The sequence below is a fragment of the Mirounga angustirostris genome, unplaced genomic scaffold (assembly GCF_029215605.1).
Source record: "Mirounga angustirostris isolate CCGP_5_RB_7025 unplaced genomic scaffold, mMirAng1.0.hap1 SCAF_9, whole genome shotgun sequence".
In the NCBI taxonomy this organism is placed as follows: domain Eukaryota; kingdom Metazoa; phylum Chordata; class Mammalia; order Carnivora; family Phocidae; genus Mirounga; species Mirounga angustirostris.
This window is the reverse complement of record NW_026991717.1, coordinates 103322406-103349401: the sequence shown is the minus strand read 5'-3', so window position 1 is coordinate 103349401 and position 26996 is coordinate 103322406. Positions and strand designations below refer to the sequence as shown.

At 37.2% G+C, this 26996-nt stretch overlaps 2 protein-coding genes across 10 annotated transcripts in view; one reads left to right on the top strand and one right to left on the bottom strand.

Annotated features, from left to right (window-relative positions):
• Nucleotides 1–26996, top strand: part of ARMH4 (armadillo like helical domain containing 4) — a 230560-nt gene that overhangs the window by 17927 nt on the left and 185637 nt on the right. The gene's annotated exons all lie outside the window — the stretch shown is intronic.
• Nucleotides 1907–25080, bottom strand: PSMA3 (proteasome 20S subunit alpha 3). Of its 3 annotated transcripts, XM_045900943.3 has the most exons (11): nt 24921–25080; nt 20851–20933; nt 14754–14877; nt 11927–12028; nt 11772–11845; nt 9397–9469; nt 8541–8606; nt 6350–6396; nt 4090–4157; nt 2905–2969; nt 1907–2073 (listed from the first exon to the last, which is right to left on the bottom strand). In XM_045900943.3, the coding sequence occupies exons 1-11, from the start codon at nt 25029–25031 to the stop codon at nt 2029–2031; spliced, it is 858 nt and encodes a 285-aa protein (XP_045756899.1). In that variant the 5' UTR covers nt 25032–25080; the 3' UTR covers nt 1907–2028. The 3 variants fall into 3 exon arrangements, with proteins under 3 accessions (XP_045756899.1, XP_064427179.1, XP_064427180.1); XM_064571109.1 differs by lacking the exon at nt 4090–4157; XM_064571110.1 differs by lacking the exons at nt 2905–2969; nt 4090–4157.

The following is a 26996-nucleotide window of genomic DNA, read 5'->3' as shown; positions in this document are numbered from 1 at the left end:
GCAAATGGATAGGCTTATCAGATAAGTGCTTTAATAGTCTAAATATATTTTATTATTTGTAATCTCTGAACCAAAACTTTGTTCTTTAAAACATTTTTTATTTCTCTTTTTAGGTAATACCAAGAAGGTTTACAGTAATAAGGTACTGGATTTTTTTTTTTTTTTTTTTTTTTTTAAGATTTTTATGTACTTACTTGAGAGAGGATAGCAAGAGAGAGCACAAGCAGGGAGAAAAGGGAGGAGCAGGGTCCCTGTTCACAGCTAGATGGAGGGCTTGATCCCGGGACCCTGAGATCATGACCTGAGCTGAAAGCAGACGCTTAACCAACTGAGCCACCCAGGCACTCTGGTTCTGTTACCTTTTCTGAAAATAAATTTGTAGTCTTTTTTTTTGTAAGATTTTATTTCTGAGAGAGAGAGCACAAGCAGGCAGAGCGACAGGCAGAGGGAGAAGCAGGCTCCCCGCTGAGCAAGGAGCCATATGTGGGACTTGATTCATGACCTGAGCCTAAGGCAGATGTTTGACTGAGCCACCCAGGTGTCCTTGTAGTCTTATCAAAGTAAAATGTACCAGCTTTCCCCCTCACCCCCCAAGGCTAATTGTATTTCTGCAGTGCAGTTACAGTGCCCCCACTGTTGAGCCTAGATATCAGTCCTGTATAGAATATGTATAAAAGTCAACTGCCTCATAATAGCTGAAGAACCAGGTGTATCTGGTTATACAGTTTTAGATTTATCTGATGTTAGGGCATCTATAGTTTTAGGTGGCTTTAGCTGTTCAAATTTAGGTTTCTTTAGAGCCAGTGTCTATTCTTTTAAAGGGCTATTAGCTATATATACTATTGTGATTTTTTTTTTTTAAGTAAGCTATGCCCAGCTTGGGGTTTGAACTCACAACCCTGAGATCAAGAGTCACATGCTCTACCACCTGAGCCAGCCAGGTGCCCCTATACTGATGTGAATTTAAAAAACAAAAAAAAAATAAAAACACACAGTAGAATATTTATGTGCCGTTCATACTTTGGAAATGTATAGAATGGCCATTAGATTGGCTTAGGGAGCTTAGGGATAGTCAGCTTATTGATTGTATAGATAGACCCAATTTAATATTGTTTAGGTGTTTGTCATTCTTAAATATGTAAGTTGTAAAATGTAGTACGTAATTTTACGTAAAAGCCGTGAAAATGACATAATAGTTTTGAGTTGTTTGTATAGTAGTTAGCTATTCATGTATAATGATTTGCTATTTGAACTTCACAGATGTTCAAAGTCCAGCAGTATCCTGCTGCCAAACTCAATGAGTAAATTACATTCTTAGGAAAGTGACAGTTGGAGTGATAGTGGCGTGAGCCCAGTAAAGGGTGTGTATACCTGGCATACTTGGCCTGAGTTACAAATGGTTTCTTCTCTGAGTACTACTGTTCAGGTTATGACAGTTCTTGTAGGCCTCAATACTGACTATATTCTAACTTCTTGTTTAGCATAAATTGTGGGTATTTTAATTGAATGGGTATTTTAATTGAACTTTTTACAGATCAAGAAATTTTTTAAGTGACAGGATAGGTCCTTAAATCCACTCCTCACCACAATGAAAGGGGGAAAAAATTCTTCACTCTCCAACCTAAAAACATCTTTCTTGTGTGTCACACTTAAAAGTGGCTGATGACCAACAATAATTTCACTAAATACAAAACTGGGTAATGGCATCAAGTAATACCTACTGAGTTGGCAGGGACTTACTGCACAAAACCCAGTGATAAATGATCTTTAGATTCTAGTTGAGTGATGAATGGAGCTTTGAATTAATGATTCCAAAGCTTCTTTTTGCAGTATCTTAAGGAATTTTTCAGTAAGCGTAAACCTTCATTTTAATACCAAGGAAATATATACTCAATTATTCCCCAACTTCAATTGTTACAAGACAAAAATTTAATAATGCAAATTGGTCAGTGGGTAGATAATAATCCACAGGGATAAAGAGTTACACGGGACTGTATTAGAAATTTAAAATTGATGCTGAAGTAAATGTTACATATTATCATCATCTGATTCATCTTCTTCCTTCAGTGATTCCTGTTAAGAGAAAGATAGTATTTAAAATCAATTTTTAAAATTTTTAATTTTATTATGTTAATTTTAATACTGAATCTAATTAAACACACTGAAAATTCTTTATAACTGAAGATGAACTGACTTAGAATAACATACCCAAGCAAAGAAAAGGATAATTAAGTGTATCTTTTTTTTTTTTTTTTTAAAGATTTTATTTGACAGCAAGAGAGGAAACACAAGTGGGGGGGTGGGAGAGGGAGAAGCAGGCTTCCGGCAGAGCAGGGAACCTGATGTGGGGCTCAATCCCAGGACCCTGAGATCACAACCTGAGCCGAAGGCAGATGCTCAACCGACTGAGCCACCCAGGCACCCCTAATTAAGTGTATCTTGTTCTAACAACCAACTGACTATATATATATATATTTTTAAAGATTTTATTTATTTATTTGACAGAGAGAGAGCACATGAGGGGGGGGAGGGTCAGAGGGAGAAGCAGACTCCCTGCTGAGCAGGGACCCCCCCTGATGCAGGACTCGATCCCGGGACTCCAGGATCATGACCTGGGCCGAAGGCAGTCGCTTAACCAACTGAGCCACCCAGGCACCCTCGACTGACTATATTGATAGAACACACAGTATGAAAGCATTAAATGTCCTGGAAAACCCTTACCATTTTCACATACAAAGTGTTTAGAACCAGGGCAACCCTATCCCCACGGAGTATAACCTAGAAAATTTCTAACCTTAGTTCAGTTCAACTCTTAAGTGTTATTTTATAGAAATCAACCGAGTTCCTTTATTATTCAACTTACTTTCATACCTTTAGCTAGAGTTTTCACACACTGCAGCTTACCTTAGCATATTTCTCTGCCTCTTCCCTTATATCTTTTGGAACAATTTCATGTCTTCCTTTTGTTACTGCAAATTAAGCCATATATTTAAATGAATTAGAAATGAGGACAACGTTGTGATTTCCAATACAATAAAATCTACCCAATCCATACATATAATCTACCTAACGTTAAAAGTTATACTATGAGTAATACCAGATGCTCCGAACTTGTGTTGTTTTCTCCACGTAAGATTAAATCTGTCCAAATTTAGCTCTTATGAAAACAAATTATACAATGATTTATCCTGATGCTATGATAAATTCTGAGCATTTATTAATGTGCAGCATGATTAATTTTTAAAAAGCTAGCCTTGAAATCCCATCCATGGTTACCATTGTAAGGAAAAAAAAATGGTCATTTTTCAGTAAATGAATGCTTCAAAAAAGTAAACCATTCATAACATTAGTCAATTAGGCAGAACTTCCCCCCTTCAAAAATATTACCTTGTAAGTTTGTTCTGGCTTTCTTTGTATTAGAAAGGCACTGAATGGTAGGACACACTTTGGCACTACCCATTGCACTTGAACTTACGCATATTTCCATTACTCAGCAATTCTACTCTTGGAACAGAAATGCTACATACATATACTAAAATTGTTACACAGGACATCTACAGCTGCACTATTCATTATAGTTAAAAAAAAAAGCCCACTGGAAAGAGCCCAACTAACCAGCAGCAAAAGAGGAAATGAGTAAATTGTGCGATATTTGGACAATAGAATACTATACAGCAAGGCAAACGAACAAATACTGTATACAACACAAACACAATGCTAAGGTAAAATCAGGGATAAAAGGATATACACTGTAATTCACTTACATAAAACTGAACAACAGGCAAAACTACCTATGAGTTAGAATTCAAGGTAGTGGTTACCTTTGGGGAGAAGGTAGAGAACTATAAATTCAAAGAGGCCCAAGGGGTGATCTGGGGAACTGGCCTATTTGTTGACCAGAGAGAGGACAGTGGTTATGAGTATACCCATGTTATGATAATTCATCAATTCATCTGTTATTTGTGTACTTTTTTCTGTATGTATGTCATTACCAAATTAAGATTTTAAAAAGGGAAAAACAGGCCCCAATTTTAAATTCGGTTTGGTACAGATGACTCAAGAGCAAATAAATGCACAAAAATAACTTACTTTCACCAACCCAGCTGAGCTCTAATTCAAAAGCTTTATCCTTAACTTCATCATGTACTATGTAAATTCTAGAATGCAAAAGGGAAAATTAACATTTACTTGGTCATTTACAAACATGCACCCAGTCAACACAAATTAGAACACCCATCCCTAATACAAGTATTTATAAAATTATAGACACATTGTAGTCTATATTTATGAACACTTCTAGAAAAGATAATAGGCTGGGTGGCTTAGTCAGTTCAGCATCAGACTCTTGATTTTGGCTCAGGTCATAATCCTCAGGGCCGGGACCCTCCTTGAGAGTCTCTCCCTCTACCCCTGCTCTCCCTCTCTGTTTCTAAAATAAAATTTTTAAAAAGAAAAGACAATCACACAAGGATGGATATATAAAATTAAATACTACAAAGGAATGTTTACAACCCAAGTTGTTTGATACTGTTTAATTATAGACACACAACTCAAAAAGATACCTCAAAAGGAACACAGATTCAAATGGGGAAAGGCCATTATTACAACTGTACCTTTTCAGGATATTTGTTTATTCCTTTCATTAAATGATTATTTTTAAAACAAACGTATTAGTTTGCAATTATTACTGGTCTCTTCAATCTGAAGTTTCTTGGCAGGTATCTTTTTAAACCCCTTATCCATTTTATAAGAACTATATGCCCCTTAACCTAGCCTTCCAACTGTAATATATTGCCAGACTGCAATAAACAAGGAGGCCGTGTCACACCACATAAAAGTATCAGAGCAAAGCTTTCTTATTCTACCTTTTCTACCATCTTCACACACTTTTGGAGGATATTTTTAAAGCCTTGCTATAGTACAAGGAAGCATCTTAATTTCTAGACTAAGTAAAAGATACATAGTGCTCCATTTTATTAAATGATAAGGGGATGGCTTTCCTACATGGAACTAATTAGTGTCTACTGTTACACCTAAACATAAAAAGGTGTGGTAAGGGCTAATTTCCAGAAGCACTTCTCAGTGAAGGAAATGGAATTTATCACATTTAAACTGTTGTACAGGGGCACCTGGGTAGCTCAGTTGGTTGAGCGTCTGACTTGATTTCCAGAGGTCATGATCTCAGGGTTGTGAGACTGAGCCCCAAGTTGGGCTCTGCACTGGACATGGAGCCTTGCACAGGATTCTCTCTGTACCCCCCCCAATAAAAAAATAATAGTAATAAGCTGTTGTACAATTCAGTGAGGATTATCTTCCAAGTGGTTCTACTGTAAGGTAATTCCCAGAGTTGCTCATGTTATTAACTGACAATCATAGAGTGGGTTCTGCTGCTTCACAACTGGAAAGGAGAGGGGTCTCTTGGTAAAAGTGGGGGAGGGAAGATAATGTGGCAGTAGCAAGGGTGATGACAAGACAGAATCATAAAACACTTCAGTATTTTATTACAACTATCAGTTTAGAAGAGATTAAGGGTACCATTTAAATATATATAAATATATAATGGAGCCTCTAAGACTTTATTTTCCTTGCATGTAAAACCTGAGACATTTGCACAAACTGCTGGCTAGACCATGTTGATGTAATTCTAATGTGAAATAGTATGTTTATTACTTTTAAATCTGAAAAGCTGGCTGCAAAACTTGCATTTTATTGGATTTTTTTGAGATAATACATGCCTACATTCTTTGATCCGGAAGAATCATGAATTTTTTTGAAGCATTCCACTCAGGTTTATGGACTTAGTTGTTACTTATTGTAGTCACATAAGCATTCTACTCTATGTACCTGTAATATGAACCACTTCAGGCTTTTTTATTAAATGTGTTGAAATACCGCTCTTCTCATCTTCTTAGAAAAGCTTTTATGACTGACATATCTTGCCCCCAAAAAGACAAGATTGTATAAAGGAGCCAGGTTCATGGTTCATGTGTAGAAATAACTAGCTATAAACCTAAAATAAGTTTGTAAACCACATTCCTATTACTGGGATTTCTGAGATCTGAGAGAGTAGGAGTTATCAAATGAAGCTCCTAGAGGTCCAAATGTATCCTCCTACTCTTGAATTCTTTCACCTAAATAGTTTTATTTTGTCAAAAGCTATTTTTTCACACCCATTCACTATCACTTGAAATATGGATATTCTCCTTAGTGAGACTTTTTAGAATGTTAAATTCACCTTCTAAAAATTAGGCACAAAGTTATTTTAAAACACAAAACAGACCTTTAGAATTAATGTATTAGGTAAGGTCAAATGAAATATTTGTCAATGATGATAAAAGTTTCAACTTACATTTTTGCAACTTCTTTAACAACATCACGGCAGGTCATTTCTTTCATCTGTAGAAAATAAAATATTGAGTCATGAGTCAAAAGAGGTACTTTCCACTTACATAACTATTTTCAGATTCTTTTCACAACTTTGTCAATAACCCATATAAAATCAAAACCATGATACTGAATTTAAGAATACCAGTCTTGTTAGGAAATACACAAATCTAGTATGAAGGACTAACTACAAAAGCAATTGGCATGGGCTTCAAAAAATTACTACTGGAGGGTGCCTGGTGGCTCAGGTCTGACTCTTGATTTCAGCTCAGGTTGTGATCTCAAGCCCTGCATCGGGCTCTGCACTCAGTGTGGAGCATGCTTTGAGATTCTCGGTCTCCCTCTGTCCCTCCCTCCCCCTAAAAAAACAAATTGGTACTGGGAGAAGGGTAAGACGTACTTATTTGTGAGAATGGGAGGGAGAGCACAAGTCAGGGGGAGGGGCAAAGGGAGAAGCAGACGACCCGCTGAGCAAGGGAGCCCTATGCAGGACTCACTCAATCCCAGGACCCTGGGATCATGACCTGAGCCAAGGGCAGAAGCTTAACCAACTGAGCCACCTAGGCACCCCCCCTTTTGGGGGGGGAGGGGAAGACTTAAAATAGTTGAATTTCAAAGTGTGAGCCTTAATTAAAATAGTTGAAATTCAAAGTGTGAGCCTTAATTATATCATGGTTTGAAAAAGCTACAAAATGACACTTGAGAATAGAGGCAGTTTGATTAGACTCTTTGATAATACAATATTCTACACAGATGAATGCTGAAGCATTTAGGGATACAGTGTCACTGTAATTGTTTAAAATAGTTCAAGAAAAAACAAATGGATAAAACACTGGAAAATAACTTCAATCTAGATGGAGATAGTTTTGCTATTTTCTGACATTTAAATGTTTTCGTGTTAATTTGGGGGTGAAGTGGAAAAAAAGAATACCTATCTCTCCATATTTTTCCCCTTACAGGTTAAGTTCTATGAGTAAATTAATTTTATCATAATAAAGGCAAATTTAAGCAAACTTGAAAAAGCACATTTTTTCTTTAGATTTATTTTTTTGAGAGCACAGGAGTGGGGGGAAGGGCAGAGAAAGAGAATCTTCAAGTAGACTTGAGTGTGGAGCCCAACTCGGGGCTCGTTCTCACTACCCATGAGATCATGACCTGAGCCAAAACCAAGAGTTGAACACTTAACCAACTGAGCCACCCAGGCACCCTAAAAAAGCACATTTTAAATGACAATTATATTTTTATATATGTTCATGAAATTTTTATTTCATAACATAACATTCTTGGTAAGCAACATCAGAAGAAAAACAAGCCAGAGCAATGATGTAGAGCATGGGTTGGCAAACTCCTTTCTATAAAGAGCCATATGGTCCATATGGTCTTTGGTCTCTGTTCAAACTACTAAACTCTACTTTTGTAGTGTGAAAGCAGCCAGAGACTGAATGTGACTGTGTTCCAATAAAACTTTAGAAAGAAGACAGTGTGCCATAGTTTGCTGACCGCTGATTTAGAGCATGTATTTGTCATTAAGTATACATACATGCTCCTCAAAGTGAGGTTTCTCCATTCTTAGCTAGGATATGTTGGTAGTCCTATATCTTGTTAGGATTTAACCTCAGAAAGGATAGAAGACTGCTCTAAATACTGTATTTTTCGTGTGTGTGTGTGTGTGTGCACGCGCATGCCTGCCTGCCTGCCTTTAGGGGAAGTTTCTGATAAAGAGTGAGCAAATACTGTTTCAACACTGAGTTGATCAATTTGGCTGAAATGAAAACAAGCACGTTAAAAACTTTTACACTAATAATTTATGGCTCTTGGGGGAACAAAAAGTGAGGAGTTGTAACAGGTTTTATGCCTTATCTAGCTAGGAACAAAGAAAATAGAAGCAGAAGGACACAGACTGTTCATGGTAAGACTTCACAGACAAAAGCTGTGCTCCAGAGAAGAAACGAAGTAGTAAAACACCAGAGCTCTCAAACCTAAGGCTACAGAGCTCCCTCCAGATTTCTTAATCAGTCTCTCATATTCAGAAAGCTCTGCTCAAAACCGCAAACTATACTCTATGTATCCTTAAATGAAAAGGTTTCATCTGTGGTGATAAAACTTCACTACATGAGGATAATGTTACAGGAAAATTCAAGCATTAAGTATATTACCTGAAGTTTTTCTATTTCTGTCTTTGCAGCTTGCCTGGCTTTACCAATGGCACAACCCCAATAACCCTATTTAAAAAAACACAAAAAATACAGATATTAAGTAAATTGATATACTATCCTAAAATCATTATTGGCTATGACTGTCTATTTAAAGGTTAACAAAAGGATGTTAAATGACTTTCAAAAGTAAGTATGGAGTATTAAATACAAACACATGTCTAATGAACACTAGGGGGCTCAAAAAAATTAAACAATTCTAGAATAATGTGGATTATTTTTAATAGAGGTGCTATACAAGAAAAATTAACATCATTATATACACTTCATGAACTAGAGATGTTTTTGAGATTAGGAATGGAAAAATTTTTAGCAGTATGACAAAAACAGATAATTGCTCAATTCAATACTCTAAACCATTTTTTATTATACTGAAAAAGTTTTTTAAATGCAAGGATTCCCATTTATATTTGCATATAATGACAAAATATAAAATCTTTTTTGTAATTATTGAAAACCATAAATATGTCAGAAGAGAGGTAAGGTAAGTAAAAATGCAAGAAATCCCACTTAAAATCCTTTTTCTTAAGGGAAGGTTTAGTTTTAAGACATTGTTAGTATCTATCACAATAAAGGAAATACCACATACTGAAATTTTTATGTTCACTATGTAGTTCCTGTAAATAGCATACTGAAGGCGATAAATCTTTCCTCTGCCTCATAACCACAGGTGGTTATGGTAAACAAGAAATTGTTACTTTCTTTGAATTAATTTTAAAGAAACTTCATGTAATCCAAATACATGCTAATGAGATACCATTAAACTAGAAATAGAAACTCATGATTCAAAATTACTCACATATGAAACTCCTGACGGGTCAATCATGTAGAGCTGTGCACCATCATTCACACTGTAAGACCCTAACATGAAACTACATGAAAGTAAATAGTTTAAACCATGGTTTTAATACCATAAAAATATTAAAAATTCAGTAAATAGAAGATTATACTTTCTAAGATAAATGAATACACATAACTCATAATAAACACTTTGATGAAGTAATTTCAAAAAACTACTATATACTTGAAATTGTTCAAAATTTATATGGCTTTGTTTAGTACTAAACTTGCTGATGAAACTTTCCTGGGAGGACAGCAGTGTAGACAAAGGAGTAATGACAGAGAAAAAACTAATGAGAATGCCCAAGAGGTAAAGGCATACACATGAAAAAGCCAAGATAACAAAACTAACAAATACATTCAATCTGCCTCAAACTCTTGTTACATCCCTCATTCTTTCTGGGCTATTCCCCAATATTCCTCCAGTTATTTTTCTACAGTAATCCAAACTCATTTAAAATATTTTAATATGCTCAACAAATTAAAATTAGGCTGTTAAACAATCATATGAATTAGTGATTTTCTGAAACTGGGATTTAGTTTACCCTCGTAGAAAAGAAACCAGCTTTTATCTTATGTATCAGTTCATGTACAGACTACTGTAACAGTAGCTGTCCAGTTCCCACCCCTACAATCATTTCCTTCCATACTCATGAAACTTACCTTGCAGAATATATAACTGGTTAATTTTAAATCCCTTCCACGTTTCCTTAGTATGGAACACAGACTTCTGTATTATCTTGCCCCTTCCTACATCTTCAGTATCCCTCCTACACACCAAGAATACTAACTAGCTCTGCATTACCTGAAATGCCCATGTTGTTTCATACCAGTCCCTTTGCATGAAATACTCTTACCATTCCACCTACATCTCACATTCTTTTCCTTGCCATCTCTCCCAAGAAAGCAACCATTCCCTTATTGGTGCTGGGTCCACTATAGTCAGTGTGTATCCTATCATCTATAAAACTGTACCAATGAAAACTTATTCATGTTTGTGTCCCGCCCTCTCACACATATCTATGACTATCTCATAGTTTATGCTCAATATTTACTGAAAAAGTTCTCCATTATTCCTATTCCCTTAGAAATAGAGAAATGATTAATTCAGAGCATTGAAAGGTTAAAAAAAATGGAAAGGTATTCTATGAAGTCTAAAAGCAAAGTTTTTCAATGTAATTTAAGTGAAAACCTTAAGAACTAATATAAAAAATGTCCACAGGCCTAACTTACTGGTAGTAGAATAAAACTCAGGTTTTCACTAAAACTCTGTCCTCAGTAATTTAAATATGACTGATAATAAACAATGGAAAGGCAGGACTGTAGCTAATAAACTTTCTACAGCCTTTTCAGAGTGGCAAGCAATCAGATGTTAGTAAATGTTTGACTTTGATCAAACAAGGACTGTTTATTTCTTTAAAGTTACAAACTAAACATGTCTTTTTAGGAAAATCTAGAGTGATGACAGGTCTGAGCCCTATTTAAATATTTACATGTATTTCAAGTCTTGATGCAACTGAATCTCAGCTTCCCTCCCCCCAAAATAAAAATACCAGCATTTCATCTTAACAACAGAAATAGGAAACTGACTAATGAGAACTATGAAATGCAAATTTGTCTGGATTCACTATGGACTGCTAAACTCCCAATTAAGAGCACTGCACCTAACTGCTTAAAGTAAGAGTAGCCAATGGAAATTAATGAGAAAACTGAAGTGTCCCTTTAGTTGGCTACCTAATAATGTCAAGAGAGAATATATTTAAAGTCAGTTTGTTTCCTGAAAATGCTGGGATCTGACACCAGAGAATTTTTTTCTGGTTTTATTGAGAAATAATTGAATGCATCACTATACAGTGTACAGCATGATGGTTTGATTCAAATGTATTGTGAAATGCTTACAGTAGGTTTAGTAAAATCCATCATCTCATAAAGATACAATAAAAAGAGAAAAAAACTTTTTTCCTTGTGAAGAAAATTCTTAGGATGTATTTAACAACCTTCCCCTATGTCACACAGCAGTGGTAACTACAGTCATCATACTGTACATTACATCTCTAGCACTTATCTTAGAACCTTTATACCTTTGACCACCCTCCTCCAGAGAATGTATTATAATCAGATTAAAGTTATTACTAGGAGTTCTGTGTTTTATTATCACTCCAAATTTGTAGGGTCTTTTTCATTATTCAAAGTTTTCGTTTTGATGTACAGAGTTTCATTTAATCATTGCCCTAATACTTCTTGGGTCATAGCTCATACTTCTAAGGATATAAAAGGCTAAGATACTGGGGAAAACAGTACACATCTAACTGAATATCTCACAAAATTTCATACCTGCAGCCAAAAGGTCGAACAGCACTGTAGAGTGTATATGCATGTACATACATGGCCACTCTGTCTGCAAGATGCTAGGAGGGGGAGAAACAGAAGAGCATATCAGCAAATTTCTATTACTGTTCAAAAGGCTCCTCAACATATTATCAACTTACTTTTAATGGAATGTTATAGCCAAAATTAGATCTAAAGTTGGAAGCTTCTTCTCTTGCAATGTCTGCTAAAGAACGAGCATCTGCCAACAAACCCGCTACTGCCTGAAAGAAAGGAAGTACCAATTTAGTAGATAAATACATTCCTAACACAAATCAAGAAGAGTGTGTAATTACTGTAGGCTTACTTTATAACAAGCATCACCATTAGAAATAATTTGGCTTAAAGGTCTTTATAAGGCATTCTGGCATTCTGATTGGGTGGGATCAAAATAAAAGTATGGAATTATAATTCAGAAATTTACCAGGTGTGACTTGTTTGTTGAATGATGACATTCACAAGGAATATTTCTACATTTAATCTTCCCATGTCTCCCCAATTTACCAGTTCACTATAAATAAGCAACAACCAGAATAAAACTACTGGTCTTGATGAGGACTGATCTCTATTTAAAGTAGTTCTGTGTTCAAATTACTAAAGGTTTTGGTCTAAAAGGCACAACCTCAAATCTTTTTCAGCTTACTATTAAACTGCAATGACAAACTAAAACATGACAAACCACACATCTTCCAAGACTGGTAGCTTACAACTACAGTTACCAAACCATGTGCTGAGAGATGCTAGGGCACCGTACTGAACTCAGTTATGCAACACCTGGAATTTGGGGGATAGTTGTTGAAGTAGTTCAGTTTCAGCATTAGATCATTCAGTATTCCTTTTAATGCCATCATATTGTTAAGCACCTGGGTTGCTGCGATAAAAAATAAGTACCAAACAAAAATCCATGTGGAACAAGAAATGGGGAGGGGGGGCCCACACATAATCTGATTCCAAAGTTTAGGAAGTTGTGCAGTGCACATTAGTAACTGTGATTGTTTAAAAATAAAAAGATTTTTCTTTAATCATTATGTGTATTTTTTTCTCTTATAAGCTACTAAGTTTTTAAGACATAAACACTAAGTCATTTGGACCTAAATTCATAATAAGAACTACTGGGTACTTATTTTCGCATAGGGAAGCCATGAAAAAAAGACTCACTGAAATACTTAGTACCAGGAACCAAGAAAGTCCAGGAACCACCAGCTTAGGAGATTTACAGAATTTAAAAGTAAGTGATATCAGAACAACAGGCTTTTTTCTACTGCTACCTATTAATAGTAGTAGTGATGAAAATTTCTAAAACATAGTGAGCACTTATTACATGCTAAGCATTTTATGTAATTTTTAACCTTGTAACAACTGTTATGAAGTAGGTCCTATTACTACCCTACTTTTGCAGGTGAGGCAGTTGTGTTTAGAATAACTTCCCCAAAGTCACCCAGCCAGTAAGTTTCACCATTTAAAAAATCTTCTATTGTTTTGGAGAAAGCTTACTGTGAAGTCCAATAATTCCCAAACCACTTGAAGATGACAACTGTGGAGACAATATTAACCCTTCATTATCTCCAACCCTCTTCAACATGTGATGTTTTGCCATTCCAGCTATTAGGAATGCCATCAGTTTCCTGGCTTTAAATAACAAATGGAACAAATTTTAAAGTTCTAAGACAAAGTTTTGCCATCACTAAAGTACCTTTAAGCATACATGATTTTTTTCAAAATATACCGGCCCAAAGTTTGTTTTGTTTTGTTTTTACTAAGTGAAAGAATGCATAATTCACTAGTTCCCTCCTATCAGCTGGGTTACAATCTGGCAAGTTTCATCAAAACATACCACTTTCATATTGTGTGTCAACTATACTCAAATTTTAAAAAATAAATAAATGTAGAGGTCCAAATGACAGAAAAAAAGTCGTATCAGTTTCACTGGCAGTAATTTGTTCAGGAGAGAAAATATGTTCAGAAAAAATAATCACTGAAGAAGCCAAAAAAAAAATTATCTGTAGCTTTATAGTTTATTGCTTATTATTTTATTGGTCCTTTTTGTGTTTGTAACACATCTCATTTAGAAATATCAAAGATAACAGCAGAATGAGAGGTCCTACAAGATCTCACCCTGCACAATGGACTCTGAAATAACTCGCAGACCATGCAGACCCCAGTCTGAATCCCATTTTATTTCTTTACCAGCTGTGAGTCTTGTTTTCTTATCTGTAAAAATGGGATTAATACTTTCACTGCAATGTCAGACTTAAATGACATAATTTATGTAAAGTGGTTCTAGCACACACGTCTTTTCTTCCTTGCCTTTTCAGTAAACAGAGTTAGAATCACTCCTTTACTTGTTTTGCTTATTGTCTGACTGAACAAAGTCTGACATCTATACAGAATGACTTCAGTATATACCAGTAATGTATTTATGGTTTCACTTGCAATTATGCAAATCAGTCACTCAAGACACCAGCTGCATAAAATAAATACAGTGATGTCTATGAAGCTAGTAAAAAGGATGTGTTCACTTTTCCTTTCATTAAACATCCTTTCTTGGTGCTCCACCTTACTAAAAAGGTATTCTCTGATAACATCTTCAATATGACAGTGATCCCCACAAAAGATATGAAAAGCTAAAGATTCTATGCCTCTCAAGCATTCTACCTTATCTACACTGCCAAGATCTCTTTCCTGCACATACTTCCCAACCCTCACTCCCCTCGTCCCTTAAGGCAATTTGGTTTTTCATATACGTCTCCAATCAGGTTATAAGAACACTACCTTTCTTAGTGAACTGTAACTCTCTCAGATTACTTCTATGGCTGCCCTCTAATCTGTTTCTGCCTCAATGCTGAAGTAATAAATGGGTTCTTACAATCACATTTTAATATATTCTAAACAGTTACTTCACAAGAAATTGGACAAGGCAAAAAGGAACATTTTTTAAATATGACCTACCATTCCAACATGCCGATCAACATTAAAAAGTCGTTTGTTGGAACCTTCTTCATAAAGTTTAGAAAGGACTAACTTTTCTACCCCAAAGACAACGCCATCTTTACATCTGATTCCAATAGCTGTACTGGAACAAGTAGAAGAAAATCAATTTTTTTAACAAAAGAAATTTCATAAATTAAACCCATAAAAATAGGTAACATTTAGTTTTTTAAAGCATGCTAGTACTTTAAAACAAACACATTTGAAAACTAGAAAGAGGACAACCTAAAGTGTGATAAATTAGTAGGTCCATAGAGATGAACACCAGGTGACCAAAAAAAAATCTAGCATACCATGACATAAAAAGATGTTAATACGTAAGCGAGAAAAGATGCCAACAAAATATGTACAAAATGGCGGAGTGTCTGGCATATGATATCCATATTATAATAAATGTTGATTTAGTTCATGTCCATTAAAAATCGTACATAAAATGCATAGCAAAGACAGGTTATATACAAACTTAAAAAGTTAACAGTGACTAATCTAGGTGGAAAGCTTAGAATTCTTTTGCTAATTTGCCTTTTCTGCGACCACTGCTTATATTAAGTATGTAGAAGAATATAATACACATTTTATACAACTGCTTAAAACAAAATGGATCTTAATCTCTGAAATGTGGAGAAATTATATTCTACCGTTTCAAGATAAAAATACATCATTAACTTTTTTTTTTTAAGATTTTATTTATTTATTTGACAGAGACACAGCGAGAGAGGGAACACAAGCAGGGGGAGTGGGAGAGGGAGAAGCAGGCTTCCCGCTAAGCAGGGAGCCTGATGTGGGACTCGATCCCAGGACCCTGGGATCATGACCTGAGCCGAAGGCAGACACCTAACGACTGAGCCACCCAGGCACCCCTCTTCTGAAATCCTTTTAATAAAAAGGGAATTCTGATGAGAAACCAGAAAAATGAACAGAGCCACACACATATTCCACAAAAAATTTCAGGCTTCCCTCATATTTCAGGTATTTTCAATGGCTCCCTTTCCAGTTTAAACTCCTTGGTCCAGCTTTCAAAATTCCTGAGAATCTACAAATTAAATTTGTAGCTTATTAAACTTCCTATTAAATTTGTAGCTTATTAAACTTCCTATTAGTGTCATAGACATCACACTACTGAATTCAACCTCACTAACATGCCCCAAACACCTATATTCATTTTTGCTTTTATGTCTTTGTGTTGAGGTTTTCCTGGGTTCTAGAACACACTTCCTCCTCACCACTGTATATTTAAATAATTCTCCACAAACTTTTGCAAACTCACTTGAACTTAAACTCTACAACCTCAGGTAGCCTTTCCTAATTATTCCAAGTCATCGTCATTCTCACTATTTAAATCTAAAACATTGCTTATTCCAAACTACAAGTTCTCAGAGTATGGTCTGTGAACCCCCTGAGCATCCCTGAAAACCCCTTCGAGGGGGTATGGGAGGTCAAAATTATTTTTGTAAGAATACAAAGACACCATTTAGTTTTTCCCACTACGTGGACATTTGCACTGCTGGTCCAGCGCAGAAGCATTCGTGGGTCAAACTGCCGGCACTTTAACACAAACCAAGGCAGTGAAACAAATGGTAGCAGTGAACTACTAATCACTGTATTTTTCATTTCTATGCTCTCACATTCAAAAAAAAAAAGCTCACACAGTTAAAAAATTTTGTTGGGGCGCCTGGGTGGCTCAGTCATTAAGCATCTGCCTTCGGCTCAGGTCATGATCCCAGGGTCCTGGGTTCAAGCCCCACATCGGGCTCCCTGCTCCGCGGGAAGCCTGCTTCTCCCTCTGCCTCGCTCCCCCTGCTTGTGTTCCTGCTCTCGCTATCTCTCTGTCAAATAAATAAATAAAATCTTTAAAAAAAAAAAAAAATTTGCTAAGAATGTCCTTAAGAAGGGACGGTTGAATGGCTCAGTTAAGCGTCCGCCTTTGGCCCGGGTCATGATCCCGGGGTCCTGGGATCGAGCCCCGTGTCAGGGCTCCCTGCTCGGCAGGGAGCCTGCTCCTCCTTCTGCCTACCGTTCCCCATTTGTTCTCTCTCTCTGATAAATAAATAAAATCTTAAAAAAAAAAAAAGAATGTCCTTAAGAAAGCAGTAATTTTTAAAAGCTGTTTTAATATTAAAAAAAAGAAAGCAATAATTCTAGATGACAACCCTTGAGTACCTGTCTTTTTATTATTATTAAGGAAATGGAAGGTACTCAAACATAAAATATGGTTGCCTAAAGGAAAAAGTACTGGTAAAACTGTTAAGTTCTGAACTTTTTCTTTTTTTTTAAAGATTTTATTTATTTATTTGACAGAGAGATAAAGAGCACAAGTAGGCAGAGTGGCAGGAAGAGAGAGAGGGAGAAGCAGGCTTCCCGCTGAGCAGGGAGCCGGACGTGGGGCTCGATCCCAGGACCCCCAGATCATGACCTGAGCCAAAGGCAGCCGCTCAACCGAATGAGCCACCAGGTGCCCCAAGTTGTGAACTTTTTCATGGAATACCTGTTTTTACCATCAAGCAATGTCAGACAAACTAGTTATTTACACTTACATATGTATATGGCAGACTTTTTTTTTCCCCCTAAAATGAACAAAATAAGCCTGTCAACTTCAAGGAAAAATGGACAGTATTTTGTTGCCTGTGATAAGACTCAAGTTTTCAAGCATAAATTGGAATTTTAGGAAACATATTCATCACCGTGAGTTCGTCTGTTTCACAAAACTTACAAATTTTTATAATCAGATCAGTGGTGATATTAACAAGTGTGATGTTTCCAATTGTTCTAATAGATAGATGAAAAATACCAAATTTGGAAAATCTGTTATAGCACAGTGAACCAGTATTTTCCAAATGACTACCTTACATGCACGGGTAAAACATCTGAAGCGCAAGACAGTCCAACAGATTTTAATGTAAAACTACAAAAAGTTCATCATTAAGTTTTCAGAGGCCACACTGCAACTAACCTTTAAAAAGCTACCATTTGTCCAGTTTTGGTATAGCATCAAAAACAACATCCATAATTATCTGAAAAGGCTATTAAAATATGCCTCACTTTTCCACCTACTTATCTGTAAAAGCCTTGATTTGCTCCACAGGCTTCAACAAAAGTAACAACATATTGAAGCAGATATGAGGATGTCTTACATTAAGCTTCAATTAACAACTGAGATTTACAAAAATGTAAAATACCAGTCTTCTCACTACACTTGTTTATTATTGTGAAAAAGTTACTTTTCATTAAAAATGTTAGTATTAAATAGTTTACTTAATGTTAATTTAAATTACTACTTACATTAACATGCAACTGTCATTATTTTAAATGAATTAAATATTTTTTCTCAGTTTTAATTTCTAATATGATAAATATTGACAGATCCAATAACATGCATAAATAAAAGTTCACTGGTCATGGTAGATATTGTGGAACTAAAGCCTAATAAATAAATGCTCTTTGAAGTCCTCAATGTTTTGGGTTTTGGTGTTTTTGTTTTTTTACAAGTAAAAGGGGGTCCTGAGATCAAAATTCTGTATAATTTTTGTTCCAAACAATCTAGCCTTCATTGTTACATTGCACAATCCTCCTTTAATACCTGGGCTCCTCAATGCAGCTAATGGGGAAAATTATAATTTATAATTTAATCTTTCCATGTTTTTCTTGTGTATATTACCTTCTAGGGGAATACTTTGATAAAATAGGATCATTGTATATATACTTTAATAAAGTGCTTTTAAGTATTCACTTATATGTCATTGATTATTTGTTTTAGTAGTTCCTTCCTATGCTTAACACAATAGGTAGTCAGGGGCACCCAGGTGGCTCAGTAGGTTGAACATCCCATTCTTGGTTTCGGCTTGGGTCATGATCTCAGGGTCCTGGATCTAGCCCTGTGTCGGGCTCCACACTCAGCGGGGAGTCTGCCTGCCCCTCTCCTTCTGCTCCCTGCTGCCCCCACTCATGCTTGCTCATGCTCGCTCCCTAAAATAAATAAAATCTTAAAAAAAACCACAACATGTAGTCAAAAATATTTGACTTTTAAACTCCCAAGATTAAATTTCTTTTCTTTAAAAGAACTGATCCGCCCCCACCTTTTTTAAAGATTTTAAGTAATCTCTACACCCAACACAGGGCTTCAACCCACAACCCCAAGATCAAGAGTCACATGCTCTTCCAACTAAACCAGCCAGGCACCCCAAGAATTGATCTCCTTTTGATGCCAGAATATAATCCTAATATTTGACTAAACATTTTCTAACTATTAGCTTGTATGTCACACTATTATGAAAATTAATATACAACCTAATTTTTCCATTTTCCATTCTGTGCCCAAACAGCACTTAAAAATCGTCCAAATGTTTTTACATATATTTCATTCTTACGGTAAAGTATGTTAAGTAGTTAGGGTAGAGGTCTACATCCCAATTTTATAAACAAAAATAACATTCAGAGTACCGAACAGAGGCATCCTATATAATATTTCCATTAAGCAGCAGCTAGAAGGAAAATCTACATTTTCTGATCCTCATTCAATATTCTATTATACCCCTTTAAAAGAGGAACTTCTGTGGTATTTTTTCTTTATGCAGAAAAAAAATTCATTTTTAATGTATTAATTTTTAATTAATTTGCTATAAACTATTTTAAGCCATATTTAGAAATAACTTTACAGAAAACAAATTCCGAAGACACACAGATCCTCATAGCCTAGTCTCAATTTTCTGTATTACATATGGTTTCCAAATGTATTTCCAGTTTTTCTCAATCAAGACTTCCTTTTCCAGCTTTTTAAACCAGTGAAAATCCAACACTCAAAGGAGGAAGAGAAAAACAGTAACTTGGTTTCCAAGTCTTTCTCCAGCTCCCTGGTCTAAGGGCCTATCTTCTGTTTACTAGGTCAAAAAAAAAAAAAAATCCTTGAAGAGATGTGAATGAGATATTATGAAATATATATATATATATATTTTCTTTTAAAGATTTTATTTATTTATTTGACACAGAGAGACACAGCGAAAGAGGGAACACAAGCAGGGGGTGTGGGAGAGAGAGAAGCAGGCTTCCCGCCGAGCAGGGAGCCCGATGCGGGGCTCTGATCCTAGGACCCTGGGATCATGACCTGAGCTGAAGGCAGACGCTTAACGACTGAGCCACCCAGGCGCCCGTGAAATATATTATTTTTTAAAAGTCTCTTAATTCATCCCAAAGATTCTAAGATACAAGGTCATGTAAGTATAACTGACTCGAAAATTTCTTCAATAAAGGACTTAACAATTTGTCAACAAGCTAGTAATTTAACCAAGATGTTACAGGGGTACCAAGTAATCATTTTGGCACATTACTCTAAGCAATGAAAGAGTGAGGGAAGTGAGTCCAACGGAAGATATCTTAGTGCTCCTACACATTTTGTAGTACGGCAGCAGAACAGAAAAAAAAAATCCTACTGGGACAAACCTGACTAACTGCATAGGACATTTAAAACACAAGTAAAGGGGCGCCTGGATGGCTCAGTTGTTAAGTGTCTGCCTTCGGCTCAGGTCATGATCCCAGAGTCCTAGGATCGAGCCCCGCATCAGGCTCCCTGCTCAGCGGAAAGCCTGCTTCTCCCTCTCCCACTCCCCCTGCTTGTGTTCCCTCTCTCGCTGTGTCTCTCTCTGTCAAATAAATAAATAAAATTTAAAAAAATAAATAAATAAAACACAAGTAAATAAAAGATAAAATGACAAAGCAACAAACCTAATGGCCAAGGAAACAAGGCTATAAATCAAGAATTTCAAAAATGAAAATGGGCTAGCAAAGATGATAATGAATTTGGTTTTATACACTACATTTGAGACACAGGAGAACAGCTAAGTGGATTATCTCGGAACCAACCGCAAATATGGTAACTAAGGTTCATGGAAAGATCTGACCTAAAAAGAGATCTGGAAATGACTAATAAATTGAGATTATTTTAGGGCAACTATTATTTTGTGCCAAAGTAACATAACAAAGCCTAATTACCAAAAATATAGAAAAGGAGATATTTAATACCTGGTTAAAAAACACGCTAAATTCCAAGTAAAACAATGTTTCTTACCTACTATTTTCCACAGCCTTCATAGCATATTCAACTTGAAAAACTCTTCCATCAGGAGAGAATGTAGAGGCTGACAGGTCATACTAGGAAGAAAAAGGCAACAATAAGCTTAAATAATGTATCTTTGGCAGTAATAACCTCACCATCTTTCTTTCTAAATGGATTACACATCAGAAATATGTGTTAAGGGGCGCCTGGCTGGCTCAGTTGGTAGAGCAGGCGGCTCTTGATCTTAGGGACGTGAGTTCGAGCCCCACCTGGGGTGTAGAGATTACAACAGGCAGGCAGGCAGGCAGGCAGGGGAAAGCAGAAACCGGTGTGTGTTAAATCTCAAAGGTTTTGCTTTGAAGAGGAAAAGGAAGCATGTCAGAGCAGCAACAGCTGCTAAGAAGAAAGCTACTTTAGATGTCTGCTATTGAAACACAAAAGACAAGTGCCCAGCTGGCTTGGTCAGTAGAGCATACAACTCTTGATCTGGGGGTTGTGAGTTCGAGCCCCACATTGTGTGCAGAGACAACTTAAAAAGAAAAGCAACAGATACAAATCCTAGTTTAAGTCAGAATTTTTTTCACACAGAACACAAAGTTCATTTTTGTACAAAATGGAGATACTCTGGATTCCAGACCACCACAGTAAGGTGAATAAAATGAGTTTTCTGGATTCCCAGTGCATATTAAAGTTATATTTGGGGGGTTTTTGTTTGTTTTTTGAGAGAGAGAGAGAGAAAGCGTGAGTGAGAGAATCTCAAGCAGGCTCCACGCTCAATACATAGCCTGACAAGGGACTCAATCTCAGGACCCTGAGATCATGACCTGAGACAAAATCAGGAGGTGGATGCTTAAGGGGCACCTGGGTGGCTCAGTCGGTTAAGCATCTGCCTTCGGCTCGGGTCATGATCCCAGGGTCCTGGGATGGAGCCCCGCCATCGGGCTCCCTGCTCCGCGGGAAGCCTGCTTCTCCCTCTGCCTGCCGCTCCCCTGGTTTGTGCTCTCTTTGATAAATAAAATCTTGAAAAAAAGAGTTGGACGCTTAACCAACTGAGCCACCCAGGCACCCCTAAAGTTATGTTTACACTAGACTGTAATCTAAAAAAGAAAACAAAAAACAATGTACATACATTAAAAAATACTTCTTTGCTAAAAAATGCTAACCATCATCTAAGCTTTCAGCGAGTGGTAATTAATGATCACAAATCACCATAACAAACTTAATAATGAAAAAGTTTGAAATATTCTGAGAATTACCAAAATGTGACACAGACACAAGGTGAACAAATGCTGTTGGAAAAATGGCACCAACAGACTCGCTTGATGCACAGTTGCTACAAACCTTCAGTTTGTAAAAAAAAAAAAAAAAAAAAAGGAAAGAAAAACAATGCAGTATCTGTGAAGTACAATAAAACAAGGTATGCCTGTAGTATGGTATAGTAGAAATAGAACTAAAGTCAGAACATGTTAATTCATTGCTGTCGCACTAACAAACTGAAGGACCTTAAAGAAAAAATATAGCATTCAAACATTTGATAAGCATCCATTACATGTAGTCACTATAAGGAAATATAAAGAATACTCATTCTTGAAGTCTTTCATTTTCAAAGGAGACCAGGCACCAATCTAGGAGCTGGAAACCAGATAAAGGATTATGATGAAAATTCAGACAGGGTGAAGTGACAGTCTGAGAGCCTAGTACAGACAACCTGATCAGGGAAGGCCTTGCTAGAGCAGTTATGTTTAATTACTTAGGCTTAGCCAGACCTAAATAACAAGTAGCACTTTAGGATATGGAGGGTAGAAATAAGCCTAGCACAATGAGGGACAAGAAATAGGCCTCTGTGTCTTGAGCACTAAGTGGTAGAGAGAAGAGTAAATCATATCAGAGGCATGTAAAGACCAAACTATTTTGAGTCTCCTAGGCTGAAGCAGGAAGTTTGTATCTTATTCTAAATGCAACTGGAAGTCATTGGAGTTTAAGCAGGATGGGGGGGAGGGGGGCCCGGGGGGTGATATGATCTATTTTTTTTTCAAACTTCATCTAGAAAACGAATTGTAGAGGGAACAAGGATGGAAGCAGAAATCAAGTATTCCAAAGGTAGTGGTTTAGACCAGGAAAAGAGAAAAAGACAATATTTTTGAGGATAGAGTTAAAAAAACAAAACAAACAAACCACCTTGTTATTGGATTGGCTCTAGGAGTAAAGAAATTAAACGTGAATCATGGACCTTTTTCACTTGAGCAATTAGAATTGGACCATTCACTGAGCTGAAAATTGTAGGAAATGCAAAATGGCAAGGGGACGGGAAAAGCCGAGGTCTCTTTTGGACATATAGTTTGAAATGCCTATTAAACAATCAAGTGGAGGGGCGTCTGGGTGGCTCAGTCCCTTAAGCCTCTGCCTTCAGCTCAAGTCTCAACCTGGGGGTCCTGGGATAGAGCCCCACGTCCGACTCCCTGCTCAGCAGGGAGTCTGCTTCTTCTCTGCCTCTGCCCCTGCTCATGCTCTCTCTCTTGCTCACTCTCTCAAAAAAATAAATTAATTAATTAAAAAAAAAACCCACTAAAAAACAACAATCAAATGGAGAGAAATGTCAAGTAGGCAGGTCTTCTTCATACCTGGAGTTCTTGGGAGAAGTGAAGACCAAAGATATGCCTTCAACAATGGTGCTTCCTGAGTCTCAATTTCCTGATCTATTAAATGAAGATTAACTCTACTATTGTAATACCAAAATACCTCCCATGTTTATATTTATCAAGTATTTTTAAAGAGTTTTCAGGGGGCACCTGGGTGGCTCAGTCGTTAAGCGTCTGCCTCGGGCTCAGGTCATGATCCCAGCGTCCTCGGATCGAGCCCCGCATCGGGCTCCCTGCTCGGCGGGAAGCCTGTTTCTCCCTCTCCCGCTCCCCCTGCTTGTGTTCCTTCTCTCGCTGTGTGTGTGTGTCTCTCTCTGTCAAAAGGGTTTTCAGAACAAAACACTATTAATTGAAGGTAATATTAATGTAGTTGCAAAATCAATTTGCTACAATATGCTTAAATGAGCATCTACTAATTTAAAAATGTTATGACATAAACTTAGCATCTCATAACCGAATGAATTAAACCATTCGAAACATAAATCGCCTATTATCAAACTCGGAAAACCAGTATCTGGCCTTAATGCTGAGTATCAAAATCTTTTTTAAAGTGGAACTGATGAATTTAGAAACCCACTATTCAATGCCTCTAGTGCACACAACCAATAAATACTTCTAAAGAAAAACTAGATTTTCTATATGGAAAATACATAAAAGGAATAAGCAAAAGACTGCATACGTACAGTACGTTTAACACAGGAAAGTAGTAAACTGAATAAGTTAACAAGTCCAACTCCAAAACCCTCGAGTCCACTAACAGACGCGGTTAAGTCCCTAGCTAATGATTTAAATGTTTACGGTACTGATATCTCCAAGTGATGTTAAGTAATTTGTACAGGAAAAGCTGGGACAAAAGAAAAATGTAAAGGATCTTCAGATCTCACTTTTCAGACAATTTTCCTACTAGCTCTGCCCCGACAGGGGTTCCAGGGACCCCTACTGAGCGGACGGTCAGTAACACTCCCAAGGCAAGATGGGGAAGGCCCAGTGAGTCAGCAGCATCCCGGGACCTGCAAAGACGGTCCATAGAAAGCTCCGTCTCAGACCCTGGAATCTCAAGCCGCCCTGCCTCAGTGGTTCTCAAGAAGCTCACTGTTGCCCAAACCCTGCACACGCTATTTCAGGCTCCACGAGTTTCTACTTTCGGTTTCCCTAAGCGGCTAAAGAAAGTGACTCAGCGATCCAAAGCGGCTCCCAATCTTACTGCTGCGCCGCCAAGCCCGCTACACCTGAGCTGAAAAGCTTCAGCTCACGATCACCGCAAACGAGGGCCTACAAATTAGCGTAGGAAAGACTGCCGGTGACCGGACAACTGGAAGCGGCCCAGTTGGCCGAAGGCAGTCCCGCCGCACCCCGAGGCGGCGCACCCCAGGCGGTCTGTCCGAGTTCCCTTCAACGCTGATCCGTCAGCTAGTCCGTTGCGCCAAGACACAGCAAACTCACCCCAGTCCCGATGGAGCTCATCGCGATGAAACCTCCGGGACACCAAGGGCTTCCAGGCCTAACGCGCTCCCCCAACACCGCAGCCCGCAGACTAGTAACAGGCTCTCTCATTGGCTGCTCTTTCAACCAATAGCCTTCCCCTCCGAGGCTCTTTCCTCCAAGTCGGCCCGAGGAACAGAGGATTGTGGGAAAAGGGGGGGAATTGAGCGTGGTGGGCGGTGCGCGTGTACAGCAGCGAAGGAGGTGGGGTAAGGGGAGGGTAGCCGGGCTTCCTTCCTTTTCAGTTTCTGTCAATCTCTGTGTCGCTGAGCCACTCACAGGTAATCGACTTGTTTGAGGAGGGGCTCCATTCCATTTCCTAGAAGTTATTATTTACCTTTTATATTATTCCCTTCTTTCGCTACTTTATTCTTTCTTAAAGCAGAACGGAGAGATGTTCTTACACTCCTACAAAGACCAGAGAAAGTGATAGGGGAGAGGTCTCCCTTTACCCTGGGAGTCCTGGTTCCGACCCAGTATCTTGAGGGCATCCCCTTCCCTTTCTCACAAGAAGGAAGGAAGTTTCACTCTAAAGTGCACGTGTGCGCTCAGGTCGGAATTTTACAGAAGCATTAGTACCTTTTCTATGAGTATAACTCTATTTAGTAGAATTAAGGATAAGACTGATTATTTACTGAGTTCTAATATGTCCCAAGTACTGTGTTGAACACTACTGATAAAAACGGTGAAGGAGATAATCCTATCCCTCATGGAGTTTACATTCAATGAGAGGAAATGAACCAAAAAAAAAAAAGTAAATAGGCAAAATAGTTGCACCTTGTAGTTAAAAGGGAGAAGAGACAACAGAGGTTTGAACTTTAGGCCTGGTACTTAGGGAATGACTTTCTGATTGGCTAATATTTAAACTGATTGTTATAGGAATATAAGCTTGTTATAGGAACTGTCAGGTCAGTCTGACCTGTCACGGTGATTAAGGGGTTGAGGTGACAGGAGGTGAAATCAGAGAAGACATGAGACCGGATCTAGTGGTTTGGATTTTAATCTGGTTGTAAATGGAAGGCCATCAGCATCTTTTTTTACCTGTTAAATACTTCAGTGTATATTTCCCCCCAAACAAGAACATTCTACATATTCACAATACAATTATGAAAATTAGAAAATTAACAATACTATTTTCTAATCTACACACTTTATTTAGATTTTGGCAATTCTCTCAGTTCCTTTCATAGCAAAAGAAAATCCAAGATCACCCGTTGCATTCAGTTGTCATGACTCTAGCCTCCTTTAAGCTGGAAAATAGTTGCTTAATATTAGGTTTCATGGCATTAACATTTTTGAAGACTACAAACCATTTATTTTATGGGATATCCCTCAATTTAGGTTTGTACGATATTTTCTCATGATAGGATCCAGGTGATACATTTTTGGCAGGAATGCCACAAAAGTAACCTTGCATTCATATTAGAGCATTAATATTAGGAGGCACATGATGCCAATTTGTTCCATTACTGATGATGTTAACTTTGATCACTTGCTTAAGATTTATCCACCATAAAGTTTCTATTTTGCCCTTTGTAATTAATAAATATCTTGTGAGGAAATACTTTTGACACTATCCTTGTAAATATCCTGCTTCTCCTCAATCTTTCACCCACTGATTATAGTATCTGATGATTCATATTTGAATGGATTATTGTTATGATGCTTGCTAAATGGCGATTTTCTAATTCCATCATTCCTTCCACATATATTATTGCCTTTCTACTGTCAGGTCATCAGCAGTCTTTTAAGCAGGGCAATTATATGATCTAATTTATGTTATTAAGTGATCTCTCTTGCTTCAGTGTGAAGACTGATAGATAAGGGAAAGTAGAAGCATGGAGACTAGTTGGAAAGCTATCGTAGTCCTGTGGGCAAGAAATAACAAGAATGATTTGGACTAGACAGTGGCGGTGGAAGTGGAAATGTGCAGATGGATTTTAGATATGTAGGGCTTGCTGAAATATTGGATGTAGAAGAAAAGGGAGAATGAGGAATTTCAGTTGCTTCTCCCGCTAATGAAGCATTATAATGAAT